We start from the raw sequence: 17,569 nt of genomic DNA, 5'->3' as shown, positions 1-17,569 counted from the left end.
TGATGGCAAGGGCCCCCTCTCGCCAAAAAAGAAGGGGATGAGGGAATCTGGGCTGATCCAGAAATCTGAGGGTCTTGTGGAGGGAGACGCTGGTTTCCTCCCTTGGGGAGGCCGCAGGCAGCAGTGGAGAGGCCGAGGCCCCCGCGGCGGGGGGCAGGAGGTGGCCGTGGTGTGGTAAAGGGTGTTTGGGGACTGCAAAGCGTCTTATGGCTGCGGCCGGGGGCCGGGAGCTCTGGCTCCCACGGCGAGGAGGGTGGGGGTCTCCTCGGGGAGGAAGGTGTACGCGAAGGCAGCCGGGATTCGGGAGACGGAGATTCTCATCTCCATGGAAGCAGGTGGAGCTGGACGGACTAATGACAGCGAGGAGTTCGTCTCCAAACGCAGTCCTTTGTCTGGCAGACGCACTTCTCCTTTCCAGTGGGGATTTTTTGTGCTCTTGGGTGAAAATGGATCTCGCCGATCCGTTCCGGCCGTCAGTGCCTGCGCTTGGGGCTCCCTACACCACCACGTGCGACCCGTCACGTCACCGCGCTGTCTGAGCGGCTCGGAGCCCTGACGGGGACCGGACCCCGCCGGCGTGAACGTTCACCCAAACCGCTGTTTCTCTCCCCACGTTTGCACTCCTGCCTCACCCGCGGGCCCGGCTCAGGGCCGGGTTTGCCGGCGCAGGCGTGGGCGAGCGTTGGAGGATCACAAACGAGGCCGGAGGAGATTTGCTCTGTTAAATTCCCGTGGAGGCCCAGAGCGCACCCGGGACCGGGCCCAGGTGGAGGGAGCCGGGGTGGTGGAGGTGGGGAGCAGGCCCCGGCCCAGCTGCCTGCCGAGGGGCAGCGCTGCCACTGCCTCAACCAATCAGGATGAGGAGACACGAGGCTGCAGCTGCCTCAGCCAATCAGGACAAGAAGACACGGGGCTGCAGCAGCCTCAGCCAATCAGGTGTGGAGACACGAGGCTGCAGCAGCCTCAGCCAATCAGCACGCCGGGCCAGGAGCGCCCACGGCCTCTCGCAGTTGAGGCCCACCAGGCGTCCTCAGAGGTCTCAGCCAATCAGGGGTGGCAGAGGTGACGCTCAGCCAATCAGCGTCCCTCAGGAAAGGCCCAGCCAATGGGTGTCCCTCAGCGCAGGCTGGGCAGGCCGGTGCCTCCCGCCCTGCCCGAGGCCGTCCCATGGGTTATCCCTGCTGGCGCCATGGCGGTGCCACCCCGGGGCGCTGGGGGGTCTCCAGCCCCGCCGGCACCCACAGCCCCCGCGGGGCCACCGGCTCCGGTGACGACCGGGCCTGTCCCCACGCTTGGGGGGCCTCTCCCCTCCCGGGGCTCCTGCAGACCCCGCCGGTGACCTCTGACCCCACCCACGCCCCCCCGCGCAGGCAGGGCGCTGGCCCTTTAAGAGGGGGCGTGGTCTGCCGCCGAGCTCCGCCTCCGCCGGAGGCCACGCCCCCCCGCGCGCGCCCTCCCGCCCGCTCCGCCGCGGCGTGGCACCGCGCGGCTCCCGTCGCTCGGCGGCTGGCGCGCCCCCTGGTGGCGGTGCCGGTGCGAGCCGCGGGGTGTCCGGCGGGGGGGGGCGGTGCGGCCGCTGCGGCCCCGGTTCTGCTCCGCTCCCGGCGCCGGTTCTGCTCCGCTCCCGGCCCGGCCCGGCCCGTGCAGCCGCCGGGATGATCAACGCCATCCTGGTGTTCAACAACCACGGCAAGCCGCGGCTCGTCCGCTTCTACCGGCACCTGGTAGGGGCCGCGCCGGGGCTGCCCGTGGGGCTGGAGGCTGCGGGGACCCGGTGCGGGGCTGGGGGTGTCGGGGCGGGGGGGCTCGGCCGGGGCTGTGCGGGAGCGGTGTGGCGGGGAGCCCGGCCTGCCTCCGCCCCGCGCCCCGGCCTGGTCCCTGGGGATGCCCCGCAGCCGGGTCACCCCTGTGGCCACCCCTGCGGTGCCGGGGCTGGCGGGGAGCGGGACCTGCCGCTGGCCCGGGGCTGAGCTCAGGGCGTCCCTCGGGGCAGAGCAGGGCAGCGGGGTACCCCCGGCCGCGGGCCCCAGGCACTTGCCCTTGCCCTGCCCCCGGCTACAGGCCCACGGGCGCTTGCCCTCGCCCCCCGGCCGCGGGCCCACGGGCGCTTGCCCTCGCCCCACCCGGCTACAGGCCCACGGGCGCTCGCCCTCGCCCCGCAGGCGGAGGAGCTCCAGCAGCAGATCATCCGAGACACCTTCCACCTCGTGCTCAAGCGCGACGACCACATCTGCAACTTCCTGGAGTGCGGCAGGTGACCCCCTGTCCCCCCCCCGTCCCCTCGGCGGGGGCTGCGGGTCCCCCCCCGAAGCCCTTCACGTCTCCCCGTGTCCCCGCAGCCTGTTCGGCGGCTCCGACTACAAGCTCATCTACCGGCACTACGCCACGCTGTACTTCGTGTTCTGCGTGGACTCCTCGGAGAGCGAGCTGGGCATCCTGGACCTCATCCAGGTGGGTCTCTCTGCAGGCAGGTCCCTGCCCCAGGGCAGCTGCTCCGCTCAGCCCCGGGGCGGCCGGTGGGTGCCTTCCCCCGGAGCGCAGCCCTTGCCAGCTGGCCCAGCCGTTAGCCAACCCACAGCTCCTCTGCCTGGAAGCAGCAGGGCAAGTCAATCTGAATTAATTTATTTAAAAAACAACCATGGAATCGTTTTGCTTGGAAAGGACCTTTAAGATCATCGAGTCCAACCGTTACCCCAGCACTGCCAAGGCCACCACTAACCCATGTCCCTCAGCACCACATCTACACGGCTTTTAAATCCCCCCAGGGATGGGGACTCCACCACTGCCCTGGACAGCCTGTGCCAGCGCTTGACAACCCTTTAGGGAAGAAATTGTCCCTGATCTCCAATCTAAACCTCCCCTGGTGCAACCTGAGGCCGGTTCCTCTAGTCCCATCACTTGTTACCTGGGAGAAGAGACTGACCCCCCCACGCTACACCCTCCTTTCAGGCAGCTGTAGAGAGCTAGAAGGTCTCCCCTCAGCCTCCTTTTCTCCAGACTAAACACCCCCAGCTCCCTCAGCTGCTCCTCATCACACTTGTGCTCCAGACCCTTCACCAGCTGTGTTCTCTGGACTCGCTTTCCCACCACCAAAGGGACATGGGGTTGTTGAGAGGGTTTTGTCATGGTGACACCCTGGGGTGCAACGAGTTTCTGGTTGGGGCTGCGGCTTTTTGTGCCTGCAGGGATGGATGTGTGTGGGACCAAGCTTGCGGTGGTCTCTGTACTGACCTTCCCTTCCTGCCACCTCAGGTGTTCGTGGAGACGCTGGACAAGTGCTTTGAGAACGTCTGTGAGCTGGACCTCATCTTCCACATGGACAAGGTGGGTCGTAGGCTCTGTGTGCTCTTCCAGGCCAGCGCCTGGCTGCCCTGGAGCCGTGCCCTCCCTAGAGCCTGCGCTCCCGTGGGCAGGAGCTCGCCCGGCCTTGACCTCTGGAGCCTGTCAGGAGAGGCTGTTGATGTGTTAGGGGTCACTTTTTGGGGAGAGATTGAAATCCTGGCTGGGGAAGTTGTCAGCGTGGGGTCTTAAGCTGCTCACATCGTGTCCTCCAAGAGATCCGAGTCGCTGGGCTCTGTTCAGGGTCCTCCATGGGTGAGCTGGGGAAGGGTCTGGAGCACAAGTGTGAGGAGGGACGTTCTGCCTCTTCTCCCTGCGCTGTGGGACTCGTTGGGGTCTTGTTAACATTTTACTGGAGCTGCAGGAGGAAAAAAAGGGAAGGAACAGTGGGAGTGTTTGGGATACAGCGTGTTTGGTAAACTTTGGTTTGAGCACAGCCTGTAATGCTTCCTCCTTCGCTGGACAGAGTTTCTGGGCGGAAACCCGTCCTCTTTGATCATCTCCTAGAGGATGATATGCCAGGAGTGTGCTTAGAGAAGGGAGAGACTTGGCCGGTGCGTGCTGGGCTTGTGTTGTTGTTGATAAGGATTGTCTTGCTTTGTGGAAGACAAAACATGCCAACAAAAAAAGAGGAGTGGAAAAAAATCAGTAAGGCTGTAAAACGTTCCCTTTCTGTCGGCGATTCCAGCGCATGAGCTCTGGCAGAGGAATGGAGTTAGCAGATCCTCGAAGGCGCTCGGGATCGGCTGCGTGTGCGAGCAGCGGGTGAAGTAAGACTTGGGTTTCATAACTTGCCCGGCTGTAAACTTTCAGAAATGCTACAAGGCTGATTATCTCGTCAGCAAAAGTGCTCTTATCAAAGCAAGCAAGGAGGAAGTCAGAAGGAAGGAGGAGAACCTGCGGGAGAGGTGGCAGCAGCCGCCCACGTCACCTCTGGCCACAGCTGGGGGAGGATGCGCTCCCAGTTACTCACTTTGTGTGTGACCATGACCCAGCAGCTTTACACTCAGCAGCCCACAGGCAGGAGAGATCGCCCTGGAGCTCGTCTGTTTTGCCAGCAGCAGCACGGATTGCCCTGCTCTGACCTCTCCTGCCCAGCGAGGGGCTCAGAGGAGGTGGGAGTCGGGAGGGTGGCTGGTGGGGGAGGCCCCGGCGAGGCTCTCCTGGCAGCCAGGCGTGTTTGCTTCCCCTCTTGTGCTCCCGCTGCTTCCCAGCCTTGAATCACAGACTCCCAGCCTGGCTGGGGTGGGAAGGGGCCTCTGGAGATCACCCAGCCCAGCCCCTGCCCAAGCAGGGTCACCCAGAGCACGTTGCACAGGGTCGTGTCCAGGCGGGTTTGAATATCTCCAGAGAAGGAGACTCCCCCCTCCCTGGGCAGCCTGTGCCAGGGCTCTGGCACCCTCACACCAAAGAAGTTCCTCCTCATGTTCAGATGGAACTTCCCATGTTTCAGCTTGTGCCCGTTGCCCCTTGTCCTGTCGCTGGGCACCACTGAGAAGGGTCTGGCCCCATCCCCTTGAACACCCCCAGCCCAGCAGGGTCTGGCTGGGACTCGGGTGCAGCCGTGTCTGGGTCCCGTGATTTTCCCCCTTTCGCTGGAGCCACGGGAGGCTCGGGGGAGGCTGCTGCCCAGCCCCTGGTTGTGCTTCGTGCCTCGGAGGAGAACGTGAGCTTCGCTGAGCAGCTGCGAGGTCCCGGGGAGGACACGGGCGGTTCGGGAAGTGCTGTGTTTCGGTTTGGAAAACAAAGCTTGGGATTCCTGCCCTGCTGGTGCTGGTCCAAGTTGGGCTGAAGCCAGATCTCGAAGGAACAGCGTTTCCTGCAGCCCAGATGCTCTCCCGTGGCGGGGAGCCGCTCGCCCCATCGCTGCGGTGGTTGCTGGGGCTGAGCTGAGGATGTGGGACAGCGGTTCCCGTGCCAGGGGTGTGCCACCCGTGCCCTGCCCCGCACCCCTCGCTGCTCCCGGTGCTGCCGGGGAGCCCTGCGGGGCATCGGGCTGGCCGCTTTCCCCTTCTAGCAGGTTCTCCAGCCTGGCCGCGCGGTGTTTGCCAGGGCAACCCGCCCTCGTGAAGCCGTAAAACAATATCACAACTTATCTTCTAACAGCCCGTTTTACGGAAGTAACCGGGGACCCATAAATCCATTATCTGTGCCGGGGGGTTGTTGGGAGCTGCTGGCTCAGCAGGGCTGTGCTGTGGCCACCCGGCCCGGCCCCGCGGCCACCCCGGGGCTTTTTGTGGGTGCCACAGTCCTGTCTTTCCAAGAGAAAGCGACGCAGCTCGGCGAGGGGAGAACCGCCTGGGTCTGGGAAGGAGCGTCCTGCCCGGTGGCACCGGGAGGCCCTGGGGTCCCTGTGGGCTCCTCTCTGGCTCTCTGGGCAGGGAGCTGCTCCCAGGCCCTGGGGAGGGATCAGGCTCCAGCTGAGGTGTCGGAGGTGGCACGGCCGGGTCGGACCTGGCCTCCCCGGGGGCTGCCCAGCGGGTCAGTGGGTGATGTTTGCTCGGCCTCTGTCCCCCAGAGCACAAGTACCCACAGTAAACGGGGCTGCTGGGCTCACTGGGGACCGTGTGGGCTGAGGGGAGGACGGGGCTGGGTTTGCATCTCCTGGGCAAACACCAGCCCGTGGGCGCTGCTGCCGCTCCATGAGCTGGGCTCGGCGCCCACCCGCCCGTCCCTTCCCTCGCAGGTCCACCACATCTTGCAGGAGATGGTGATCGGCGGCATGGTGCTGGAGACCAACATGAGCGAGATCGTGGCGCAGGTGGAGGCCCAGAGCAAGGTGGAGAAGGCGGAGGTGAGTGGTGATGTACGGCTCTGCCCCGCTGGCACGTGTGGGGTGTCCCTGCTGTCCCTGTCCCTTCCTGCCCGAGTCCTCGGGGAGGGGGCTGGGGGCATCTCTCCTCCCCTGTGCTCTGTGCTGTTCAGGAGCGTAGGGAGCAGCCAGAGCAGGGAACTGGCTGTTCCCATCAAGGTTAATAGCCCGAGGTAGTGACGGTTTATTGCCCCTGTTTGTGCTGTCACCGTGAACGTGAGCTGGTCATGGGGCAGCCCCGCGCTTGGAGAGAGATGTGGAGGGGTTGGAGTGAGTGCAGAGGAGGGCGACCAAGCTGGGGAAGGGTCTGGAGGGTCTGAGCTGCGAGGAACGGCTGAGGGAGCTGGGGGTGTTTAGCCTGGAGAAGAGGAGGCTCAGAGGTGACCTTAGTGCAGTCTACAACTGCCTGAAGGGAGGCTGCAGTGCAGTGGGAGTTGGCCTCTTCTCCCAGGCAACCAGCGCTAGGACAAGAGGACACAGCCTCAAGCTTGGCCAGGGGAGGGTCAGGTTGGACATTAGGAAGCATTTCTTCTCAGCAAGGGCCATTAGCCATTGGAAGGGGCTGCCCAGGGAGGTGGTGGAGTCACCATCTCTGGAGGGGTTTAAGAAAAGCCTGGACATGGCCCTTAGTGCCCTGGTCTAGTTGCCATGGTGGTGTCAGGGCAATGGTTGGACTCGATGAGCCCAGAGGGCTCTGCCAACCTCAGTGATTCTGGGATTCTGGGGTCTGAGCCCGGGGCAGCCTGGAGCCCCTCGCGGGGGGCTGCGGGGCCGTGGGGCCAGTGGTCACGGGTCCCTCCGTCGGCAGGGAGGCCTCTCGGCCGCTCCTTCCCGCGCGGTCTCGGCCGTGAAGAACATCAACCTGCCGGAGATCCCTCGCAACATCAACATCGGGGACATCAACATCAAAGTGCCCAACCTGTCCCAGTTCATGTGAGCGCCTGGCGGCGGGGAGGGCTGCGCAGGGGTGCAGGGGGGCACGGTTCTGCTCTCCCACCTCCCAGCGACAAGGGTGGCCTTTCTTCCCCTCCCTCCTCCCTGCCCAGGGATGCGCAGCCTCTCCTGCTGTGCGGGGACGAGCCGGGTCCTGCCTCCCCCGGCGCTTCTTGGGCTTCCTGGTCACAAAAACGCACTGATGGCTCGCAGAGGAGCCGTAGGTTGTCGTCTGCTCCATCCTCCCCTGCCCAGCATCCCCGTGCCCACCCTGGTCCTGCTCGTGGGGTCTGGCACCCCAGGCTGGGACTGGTACCAGCCTGTTCGGGCTTCTGTGGCACTGGTGGCTCGTGGTGGTGGCACTGGTGGCCCGTGGCAGTGGCACTGCTGGCCCATGAGATGGGAAGGAGCTGGGCGAGCCTGTGCCCAAGGCTGCGGGGAGAGAGCAGCCAGCTTGTAGGGTCAGGGCCAGGCTGGGCTGGGGGCTCCTGGCCCGTGTCCCCCTGTCCTAATAAACCACGCTGTGAACCCGTGTCTGTGCCTGCTGTGGGTGCTGCTGGCCTGACCCTGGGGAGCACCGGGAGGGGGCTGTGGGGGCTGGGGGTCCCTGTGCAGCTCTCACGGGGTGGGTGCAGCCCTGGGGGGGTCTCGGCTGGCGGAGGCTGATGCGTGGGGGTGGGCAATGGGGCCCTGGACCCCACCCAGGGCAGGGCTGGGGTTGCCACGGTGTGGGCTCCGGGGCAGGGCCCCTGGCTCTCCGAAGGAGGTGGGGGGAACGTGATGGCCCCCTTGGGCTGTGATGGCCCCCTTGGGCTGTGACAGCAGCGTCCCCTGCTCTGGCCCTCTGGAGGCAGGGTCACCAGCCCGCAACCTGCCGCTGCCTGATGCCCTCCTGCCACCTCTCCTGCCTTCCCTCCGCTGCGGAGCATCCCTGGGCCACTCTCGGGGCAGCTGTGAGCCCCGGACGGCTCTGTGGGCTGTGGGGGGGCTGTGGGGCTGGGGCTCCTGTCCCCCCGAGGCCTGGGGGGAGCGGGGCTGGTCCTGGGGGTCCAAGCGAGCGTGGCTGCAGGGCATGGGCCAGGCAGCGAGGTCCCTGAGCCGCAGGGCTCCTCGAGCCGGCTGCCCCGCGCCCCTGGCTCCATCACGGCTCCATCTGGCCACCGACCTCGGGGCTGGCCTGGGGGCCCCTTCCTCTGCTTCCCCTCGGCCGGCCAGCTGCGCTCGGGGCTCTGCCTCCACTTCCCCTGGCAGGGAAACCGTGACTCTGCCTGGAAGGAATTTTCCTGCTGTCTCCCCTCCCTGCAGCTTAACCCTTCCCCAGCTGGCCACGAGCCACCGCTGGCCACTCCTGAAGGTCAAGGAGCCGGGCAACCTGCTGCTTCCTCTCCTCCTCCTCCTCCTCGTGGTGCTGTCGGCTGCTGGAGCGGCGCGGTGCAGGCAGCAGGTGAGCGGGGCTCCGGGCCACGTCCCAGGGCTGGGACACGGGGTCTGGCAGCTGCTGGGGCAGTCAGAGGGGAACGCTCCGGCTTGCCCCGCGGCGAGGAGCTCGGTGCGGTGCCCGTGTCCCGCTCTGCTCCGGGCCTGGGTGTGCCAGGGGGGTCAGGCTGGGACAGGCGGTGGCCCCTGCCCCGCGCCGTGGCACAGCATCCCCGGTGCAGGGTGTGTCCGGCCACACGTGCTTCCTCTGCGGCGAGGAGATGTTTGTGCACGGCCGCCCCCGGTAACGGCCCTGCTGCCCCTTCCCACACCCTGCCTGAGCCCCGGGGGGCTGCGGGAGGCTGAGTGCCGTGCTGGGGCAGGGGGGGTCCTGCTGCTGCTCCTGTGCCCCTTGCCCGTGTGGATGAGGGCAGGGATGATGGGGTGGTTCACCCCGGGATGAGCCAGACCCCAGGACCCCCATTTCCCCACCCAGGAGGGCTGCAGCCCCAGCTTGGCCGGGGCAGCGGTGGCTGGGCGAGCCCTGGCTCCTTGGGGCTGGCGCTGGCTGCCCAGGGACCCCAGAGCTCTGCCCAGCTACCCCAGGGCACTGCCCAGGGACCCCAGGGGACAGGAGCCCCGAGTGACGTGGCATTGCAGAGGGCAGAGGCCGCGCCGAGGGTGAGACCTGGCTCCTGCCGCGGGCAGCAGCGTCCCTGCCCAGGGCAGGGCTGTGAGACCCCCGGCACTGGCAGTGACCCGTGTGCCCCACGGGGCTGTGGCCAGGCCACCAGCCCCCTCCTGCACCCCGAGGCGAGCTGGGGGGATGCGGCGTGTGCAGGGATGTGGAGGGCAGGGGCTGCCCGGGGGCTCAGCGCTCTCCTGGCCCAGCTGCCTGCGTGGTCTGGAGAGGGGAGTTGTGGCTGGGTCCTGGGGCTGGCCCTGTCCCTGACCCCGTCCCCAGCCAGCTGCGCTTTGGCCCAGCTCCGTGCCTGCTGGGTGATGTTTGTCCCCTTTTCTGCCACCCCCCGGGATGAGCATTCCTGGCCAAGGCTGGTGTGAGGGAGGGGACCCCCAGCAGGACCCCGGGGGGGCTCCGGGGGTAGGGGCCGGGCAGGCGGGGGTGGTTGGTGCCCAGGCTGTGTGTCAGGCAGCCTCTGGGGCACATCCCCGACAAACCCCTCCCAGCTGGGGTGTAGTCCCACAGGGGGGAGTCCCGCAGCCCCGGGGGTCCCGCAGCGTGGGGGTCCCGCAGCCTTGGGGGTCCCGCAGCGTGGGGGTCCCGCTCTGCCCGGGGCTGGAGGTGCCTTCCCCCGGCAGAGCCCCTTGCCCTGCCCCCAGCAGCCCAGGGGTTAAGGGGCCGAGGAGGCTCCGGGCACTTCCCTCGGAGCTGCGGAGGAAGCAGGATCGGGGCCGCCGGGAGCGGGGCGCGGGCAGGGCGCGGGGCGCAGCCCTGGGTGCCTCGGTGGGGCCGGGGCGGGCAGGAGCCCCCCTGCCCCTTGCTCAGAAGGTGAGTGGGGGGCGATGCCGCTGCCCAGACCCCCGGCGGGGAGGAGGGGGGGGGGCAGACCCCGAGCGGGGGGTCCTGGGGGTCCCCGCCCTGGGGGGTCGCTGGCCTGGGCCAAGTGGGACAAGGAGCCGTGCGGGTGCGTGCGGGGGCTGGCACGGGGCTGTGGGGCAGGCGGCGGGGCCGTGGGCTTCGTGTGCGGGGGGTTATAGAGCCCGTATGGGATGGGGGGGTCTGGGGGGTCCGTGGGGGTGCAGGAGGCGATGGAGGGCTCTGGGACGTGGGTGCACGTGGGGTTACGGGCGTGCGGGGCCAGAGCCTCCAGGGTGACGCCCTACATGTGCACCCCAGATGTGTGCGTGTGCGACGTGGGACACGCGTGTGCGCCGGCTGAGGGGGCCGTGGGGGGGGCGGTGGAGTGGGGGGAGCAGGATCGTGCGCTGGGGCTGGGGGTGAGGCGGTGTGGGGGGTGCGGGCAGCCTGGGGAGGGGGCGTGGGGAGCGGCACCGGGTGTTTGGGGGGGGGAAGGCGGCCAGCGCGGGGGTGAGCGCCCGCACGCCGTGCCCGCGGGGGTCTGTGTGGGCAGGGGTGCGGGACGGAGGGGTGCGGGGTGCCCAGCACCCTCCTGGCCAGCTGTGGCCCCCGGGGACACTGTCCCAGCTGTGATCGGGCGCACGCTGTCCCCCAGACCCTGGCCGCGGTGCCAGGCGGGTGCAGCCAGGCGCTGCCGGGGACAGGGCACGGTTCCCTGAGGACACGGCTCAGCCCATGCCTGCTTTTGCCCCTTGCCCCAGCGCGGCGGCTCCCCACGGGAGAGGCTGGGTCTGGGGAAGGGGAGTTTCTGTTCCCGGGGCGAGGTGCTGTGCCGCCCCTCCCCACCCTGCCCCGCACGGGGACTTCGCTCCGAGCCTGGCTGCTGTGCCCGCTCCGAGCCTGGCTGCTGTGCCCGCTCTGCCCCCCACCAGCCCTGGGAAGCCGCTGGCAGAGCCCCCAGGGCCGACCCGCACGCCTGGGGGGCTCGGGCTGCTCTCCCTGCCGAGGCAGAGCATCCCAGAGGAGCGTGTGCCCTGCACCCTGGCACCCCGCGCCCTGGGGTGGCTGCTTGGCTCCAGCCAGGGCCCCGGCCGGGGGCTCAGCGCCGTGGGGCTGTGCCCGTGGGACCCGCTGTGTCCCAGCCGTGTGCCATGCAGGCTGAGACCCCCGGCTCGCCCGAGCTGTGGCTGGTGCGAGGACTGAGCGTGGCCGTGGCACGTGCAGGCTGCTGGGTGCCCCGCAGCTGGTGGCACCGGGCACGCGCCCGCTGGGCTGGGTCCACGGGATGTGGAGTTTGATCTGCAGGTGCGAGCCAGGCGATACAACCCTGGACTTTGAGAGGGCCGCGGGCAGGGCGGGCTCCTCCCGGGGCTCCAGCCGCGCTGCCCAGACCCCCCGGTGCCATCTCAGACCCCATCGGTGATGGCAAACAGGGTGACGCTGAGCCAGGGGCTGGGCTTGGGTGCTGGGGCTGCCCCGCAGCGAGGTGGGGATGTGGCGGCCGGCTGTGACCACCCGCTCTGTCCCTCCTTTTGCAGGGCCAGGCCGGTGCCCGGGAGGGACCCTGGGAGTCCTGGCCCGCAGCCCGTGCCCGCTCCCACGCTGCCCATCCCTGATGGTGCAATCCCGAGCTGCCAGCTTTATCCCCCGCGGCCGCGGCACCGGGTGTTAGCGCTCCTGCAAGGCCGGGAGGCGGGCGGGTGGAAAGCTCATCCCGGGGGCCGTCGCCGCCCTCAGCCTCATGGTCATTTAATCCTTCACCCATTAACTTGGACTGATAATCCTCGTGGGAGCAAGAGGCTAAAAGCCGTGCCAGCCGGGCAGCACCTCCTTCGCCAGCCCCGCTCCCGCAGCCTCGCCATGGCGGCCGGCTTCTTCATCAGCAAGAGCGTGGGCATCGTGGCCATCGTGCTGGCCCTGGGGGCCGTGGCCACCATCATCGCGCTCTCGGTGGTCTACGCCCAGGAGAAGAACAGGTCGGCGGAGCCCGGCGCCGCCGACACCACCCCGGCCGCCCCCACCACCACCGCCGCCCCCGACAACCCCTGGAACCGCTGGAGGCTGCCGACGGCGCTGACGCCCGAGTCCTACGAGGTGACCCTGCAGCCCTTCCTCACGCCCGACGCCGACGGCTTGTACATCTTCAAGGGCAACAGCAGCGTGGTCTTCCTCTGCGCGGAAGCCACCGACCTCATCCTCATCCACAGCAACAAGCTGAACTACACGCTGCAGGGCTCCTTCCACGCCTCGCTGCAGGCGCTGGACGGCCCCGCCGCGCCCCCCATCTCCAGCACGTGGCTGGAGACCCCCACGCAGTACCTGGTGGTGCGGCTGGAGGGGCCGCTGCAGCCCGGCCAGCGCTACCGGCTCTTCAGCATCTTCACCGGGGAGCTGGCCGACGACCTGGCCGGCTTCTACCGCAGCGAATACGTGGATGAGGCGGGCGTCAAGTAGGTGGGGGGCACAGGGGGGCACCAGGGGTGGCGGGGGGCACAGGCTGGGTTTGGGGCTCCTCTCCCACCGGGGCATCCACAGGCCGCCCCACCGGGGAGGGCGTGGGGTGAGCTGGGGGGTGCTGGCCTCCACGCTGACGGCGGTTGCCCGCAGGAAGGTGGTGGCCACCACGCAGATGCAGGCGGCTGACGCGCGGAAAGCCTTCCCCTGCTTCGACGAGCCCGCCATGAAAGCCAACTTCACGGTGACGCTGATCCACCCCTCCGACCACGAGGCCATCTCCAACATGCCCGCCACCAGTGAGTGGGGCGGGGGAGCCCCACGGGGGGGTCTGGGGGCCCCACAGGGCTGCGGGGTGACCCCCCCCCCCTTCCTCCGCTCCCCGCAGGCACCCGGCAGCAGGAGATTGATGGGAAGAGCTGGAACGTCACCGAGTTCCAGACCACCCCCAGAATGTCCACGTACCTGCTGGCCTTCATCGTCAGCCAGTTCAGCTACGTGCAGAACACCTCGGGGGACGTGCTGGTAGGCTGGGGTGGGGGTCCCCCGCGCCCGCCCGGGGGGGCTGAGCCCGGGCAGGGGCTGAGCCCCGCGTCCCCCCCCTCCAGATCCGCATCTGGGGCCGCCCCACGGCCATCGCCGAGGGCCAGGGCGACTACGCGCTCCAGGTGACCGGCCCCATCCTCAACTTCTTCGAGCGGCACTACAACACGCCGTACCCGCTGCCCAAGTCCGGTGGGTGCCGCGGGTCCCCGGGGAGGGTGGGCAGCGTGGCACCCCGGCAGCGCCGTGCCAACGGGACCCCTCCGCCCCCCCCCGCCCAGACCAGGTCGGCCTCCCTGACTTCAACGCGGGCGCGATGGAGAACTGGGGGCTGGTGACCTACCGGGAGAACTCGCTGCTCTTCGACGACGCCTACTCCTCCATCGGCAACAAGGAGCGGGTGGTGACCGTCATCGGCCACGAGCTGGCCCACCAGGTACGTGCCGGGCCCCCCGCCCCGCCCCACGGGGCTGTCCGAGCCTGGCTGACGGCGGGCTGTGTCCCCCCCCTGCAGTGGTTCGGGAACCTGGTGACGCTGCGGTGGTGGAACGACCTGTGGCTGAACGAGGGCTTCGCCTCCTACGTGGAGTACCTGGGCGCCGACTCGGCGGAGAGCTCCTGGCACATCGTGAGGGCTGGGGGTGTGGGCAGGGGGGTGGGCAGGGGAGTGCTGGCATCCCTGCACCCCGGGGGGCTGCCCCAGGACAGTGCCAGCAGGGCTGAGGCGGGTGCTGGTGCCCCCCCGCCCCGCAGAAAGACCTGATGGTGCTGAACGAGGTGTACGCGGTGATGGCGACGGACGCCCTGACCACCTCCCACCCGCTCTCCTTCCGCGAGGACGAGGTCAACACCCCGGCCCAGATCAGCGAGGTCTTCGACAGCATCGCCTACAGCAAGGTGGGCACCGGGCGCGGGGGTCCCGGCGTGGTGGGGCGGGTGCCCCACGCCCCCCAGGGTCTCACCCAACGTCCCCGCAGGGCGCGTCGGTGCTGCGGATGCTCTCGGACTTCCTCACCGAGGACGTGTTCAAGGAGGGGCTGCAGGTGAGCTCTGCTGGGACCAGGGGGGGGCACCGAGCCCTGGTGCGGGGTGGGGGGCTCCCTGGGTGTCCTGCCCTTGCCCACCAGCTCTCCCCCGCAGTCCTACCTCCACACCTTCGCCTACGGAAACACCGTCTACACGGACCTCTGGTCTCATCTGCAAGAGGTAGGAGGGGGCTGCTGCTCCTGGCTGCTCCCCCCGACCCAGCCCCGTGCCCCCCCCCCGCCCTGGTGACCTGCATCCTGCCCTCCCCGCAGGCCGCCGGGAAGCACAACGTGCCCCTGCCCGACTCCATCAGTGCCATCATGGACCGCTGGACGCTGCAGATGGGCTTCCCCGTGGTCACCGTCAACACCCTCACCGGCACCGTCAGCCAGAGCCACTTCCTGCTGGACCCCAGCTCCGTGGTGGAGAGACCCTCCGTCTTCAAGTGAGCGGGGTGGGGGGCTGTCGGTGGCTCAGGGGGGGCTGGGGAGGTGAGGGACGGTCCCACTGCCTGCCTGTCCCCGGCACAGCTACACCTGGATTGTCCCCATCACCTGGATGACGCGCGAGACCACCGGGGACAGGTACTGGCTGAGCCAGGTCTCAGGTATGGTGGGTTGGGGTCCCCCGGGGGGCACTGGGGGGGGGGGGGGCTGAGTCTGGCCCCCCTCGCGGGCTGGGGGCGGGGGGGAGGCTCTGTCAGACCCTCCTCTCCCCTCCCAGTAACCAACGACCAGTTCAAGGTGGGCAGCCCCAGCTGGCTCCTGCTCAACCTCAACGTCAGCGGGTACTTCCGCGTCAACTACAACCAGGAGAACTGGGACCAGCTCCTCGGCCAGCTGGCCACCAACCACCAGGTACGCGGGGCCGGGGCGTGGGCCCCCACCCCACGCACCCCACACACTCGGGGCTGCCCTGAGGCGCTGGCTCTGCCCTTCCCCAGGCCATCCCCGTGATCAACCGTGCCCAGATCATCGACGACGCCTTTAACCTGGCCAGGTGAGCAGTGCCCCCCGGGGCGAGGGGGACGGCAGGTTGGGTGCCCTGGGAGCAGGCAGTGGCCATCGGGGTCCTGATGCTGACCGTGCCCTTTGCAGGGCCAAGTACGTCAACGTGACCTTGGCCTTGAGCACCACGCGGTTCCTGAGCCAGGAGACCGAGTACATGCCCTGGCAGGCGGCGCTCAACAACCTCCACTACTTCCAGCTGATGTTCGACCGCAGCGAGGTCTTTGGGGCCATGACGGTGAGTGGTGCTGCCCCCAGGGGGGGCGAGGGGCTGGGTCTGCACCCCGAGCCGGGCAGGGGGCCGCTGCCGGTGCCGCCGGGCACTGACCGCCCTCCCGCCCCCCAGAGCTACATACGGAAGCAGGTGACACCCCTCTTCAACCACTACAAGACCATCACTGACAACTGGGCCACCATCCCCAGTGGCCTCATGGACCAGTGAGTGCTGCGGCCCCAGGGTGGACCCTCCGGGTCTCCCCGACCACATCGGGACGGTCACCACGGCGTGTGCCGGGTTGGTGCCCGGCTGCCGCCTGCTGGCCCCCAGCCCCACGCAGACCCCCCCTCCCTCCCCAGGTACAACGAGGTCAACGCCATCAGCACCGCCTGCTCCTACGGCGTCACCGAGTGCCAGGACTTGGCCACCAACTACTCCCGCCAGTGGCAGGAAAACGTCACCAGGAACCCGTGAGTCCCCTGGGGTGCCCCCGGTGCCGTGGCACGACGAGGGGCTCCCGGCTGAGATTGCTCTTCCCCGGCGCAGGATCCCCCCGAACCTGCGCTCCTCCATCTACTGCACCATGGTGGCCACGGGCGGGGAGGAGGCCTGGGACTTCATCTGGGAGAGGTTCAAGGAGGCCACCGTCGTGTCCGAGGCCGACAAGCTCCGCACGGCCCTTTCCTGCAGCCGCCATCCCTGGATCCTCAACCGGTGGGTGCTGGTGGGGGGGCCTGGGTGGGTGCCACGGCTCTGCCCCTGCCGGCCCCTCACCCAGCGGCGTCCCCCCAGGTACCTGCAGTACACCCTGGACCCCAGCAAGATCCGCAAGCAGGACGCCACCTCCACCATCAACAGCATCGCCAGCAACGTGGTGGGGCAGCCCCTGGCCTGGGACTTCATCCGCGGCAACTGGGGGACCCTCTTTGGCCAGTGAGCACTGCGCAGGGGGCTGCGGGGGTTGTAGAGGGCTGCGGGGGGCTGCAGGGTGCTGTGGGGGGCTGTGGGGGCTGTGGGGGGCTGTTGGGGGCTGTGGGGGCTACAGGGGGCTGTGTGGGGCTGTGGGGGGCTGTTGGGGGCTGCTCTGCCCGGGGTCCCCGGCTCAGCCACCCCTCTGCTCTCCCAGGTACGGGGGCGGCTCCTTCTCCTTCTCCCGGCTGATTTTATCGGTGACCCAGCGGTTTTCCACGGAGTTTGAGCTGCAGCAGGTGAGGCCGGACCCTGGCAGGGGCCGTGGGACCGGGCACCAGGGACCCCAGCCCTGGCAGGAACAGGGGCACGGCTCTGCGCTGCCGGCCCCTTGTGACCTGCCCCGTGCCAGCAGCCTTGGGAGGGGGGTCCTGCCCCTGCCCCTTGTGCCCAGGGCTGCTGCCATCCCATCCTGGGCTGCCGGGGGCTGGTGGGGGCTGGTGGGGGCTGGTGGGGGCTGGTGGGGGTCTGCTGGGGGCTGCGGGGTGCCCCCCGCCTGCCCCAGCCCCCCCTCTGCCCGGCAGCTGGAGCAGTTCAAGGCAGACAACCAGCACGTGGGGTTCGGGTCGGGGACGCGGGCGCTGGAGCAGGCGCTGGAGAGGACCCGTGCCAACATCAACTGGGTGAAGGAGAACCAGGAGACGGTGCTGGCCTGGTTCCGGGGAGAGACCCCCCCCAGCTAACCGCACGGCCGCGGCCGCCGCGCACCCTCCTCCCGGCCCCACCGCGGGGCCGGCTGGCGCGGGATGGGCAGCGGGGGCCGAGCCCACCGCCCCACGGCCGGGCTGGACCCTCGCCCGCTCCCCACCTCCGCTCACTCCATCCTCCGCAGCCCCCAGCCCAGCCGGGGCCTTCGCTGCTGGTGAGGGGCAGGGTCCGCTGCCCACGGGCAGGGCCTGGCGCCTGTATGATGGGCAGCGCGGGGGGCACGGGGTGGGGGTCCCGCTGCCCTCGGCGTCCCGGGGCAGCGCTGGGCTCTGCGGGGCCTGGGGTGTAAATAAAGGCTGGACGCCAGCGTTCACCCTGGTGCTGGGGGACGGCGGTGCTGGGGGGTGCCAGCCTGGGGGGCTACGCTGGGGCGCGGGCAGGAAGCGCCCGGGACCCCGCGGTGGGCACGGGGCGGGGGCCGCGGAGCCCCCCGGGCCGTTAGGAGCCTGGTGCTAAGTGGCTCTGGGGGCTCCGCCGACGCCAGCCCCCCGGCCCCTCCGTCTGACGGCTGCGTGCGAGCTCTCCTGCTGAGCCCCTGCCCCGCGCCCCGCACGGGGGGCTGCCGGGCCCCCTCCCTCCGGGCCGCGATGCCTCTGCGTGGGTCC

General features: G+C 69.1%; 2 protein-coding genes across 4 annotated transcripts; both read left to right on the top strand.

Moving 5' to 3' along the window:
* The first annotated feature begins 1,529 nt into the window (after positions 1–1,529).
* Positions 1,530–7,618, top strand: AP3S2 (adaptor related protein complex 3 subunit sigma 2). The gene is made up of 6 exons (XM_068410261.1): positions 1,530–1,724; positions 2,163–2,254; positions 2,340–2,451; positions 3,253–3,324; positions 6,026–6,133; positions 6,960–7,618. The coding sequence occupies exons 1-6, from the start codon at positions 1,656–1,658 to the stop codon at positions 7,086–7,088; spliced, it is 582 nt and encodes a 193-aa protein (XP_068266362.1). The 5' UTR covers positions 1,530–1,655; the 3' UTR covers positions 7,089–7,618.
* A 738-nt stretch (positions 7,619–8,356) lies between these two features.
* ANPEP (alanyl aminopeptidase, membrane) lies at positions 8,357–17,277 on the top strand. Of its 3 annotated transcripts, none has more exons than XM_068410032.1 (21): positions 8,357–8,528; positions 11,838–12,490; positions 12,648–12,793; positions 12,883–13,019; positions 13,103–13,229; positions 13,319–13,473; positions 13,552–13,665; positions 13,791–13,934; positions 14,015–14,080; positions 14,178–14,243; positions 14,336–14,508; positions 14,594–14,670; positions 14,787–14,920; positions 15,007–15,062; positions 15,161–15,308; positions 15,417–15,508; positions 15,647–15,757; positions 15,834–16,001; positions 16,080–16,220; positions 16,414–16,495; positions 16,781–17,277. In XM_068410032.1, exons 2-21 carry the CDS (start codon positions 11,901–11,903, stop codon positions 16,937–16,939), a joined length of 2,886 nt encoding a protein of 961 aa, XP_068266133.1. In that variant the 5' UTR covers positions 8,357–8,528; positions 11,838–11,900; the 3' UTR covers positions 16,940–17,277. The 3 variants fall into 3 exon arrangements, with proteins under 3 accessions (XP_068266133.1, XP_068266132.1, XP_068266131.1); XM_068410031.1 differs by having other exon boundaries at positions 11,579–12,490; XM_068410030.1 differs by lacking the exon at positions 8,357–8,528 and adding an exon at positions 9,896–10,010 and having other exon boundaries at positions 11,579–12,490.
* The last annotated feature ends 292 nt before the right edge of the window (positions 17,278–17,569 follow it).

This window comes from Nyctibius grandis, chromosome 11, assembly GCF_013368605.1.
Source record: "Nyctibius grandis isolate bNycGra1 chromosome 11, bNycGra1.pri, whole genome shotgun sequence".
Lineage (NCBI taxonomy): Eukaryota > Metazoa > Chordata > Aves > Nyctibiiformes > Nyctibiidae > Nyctibius > Nyctibius grandis.
Note: the sequence above shows the minus strand (reverse complement) of the source record. Positions and strands in the feature narration are given on the sequence as shown.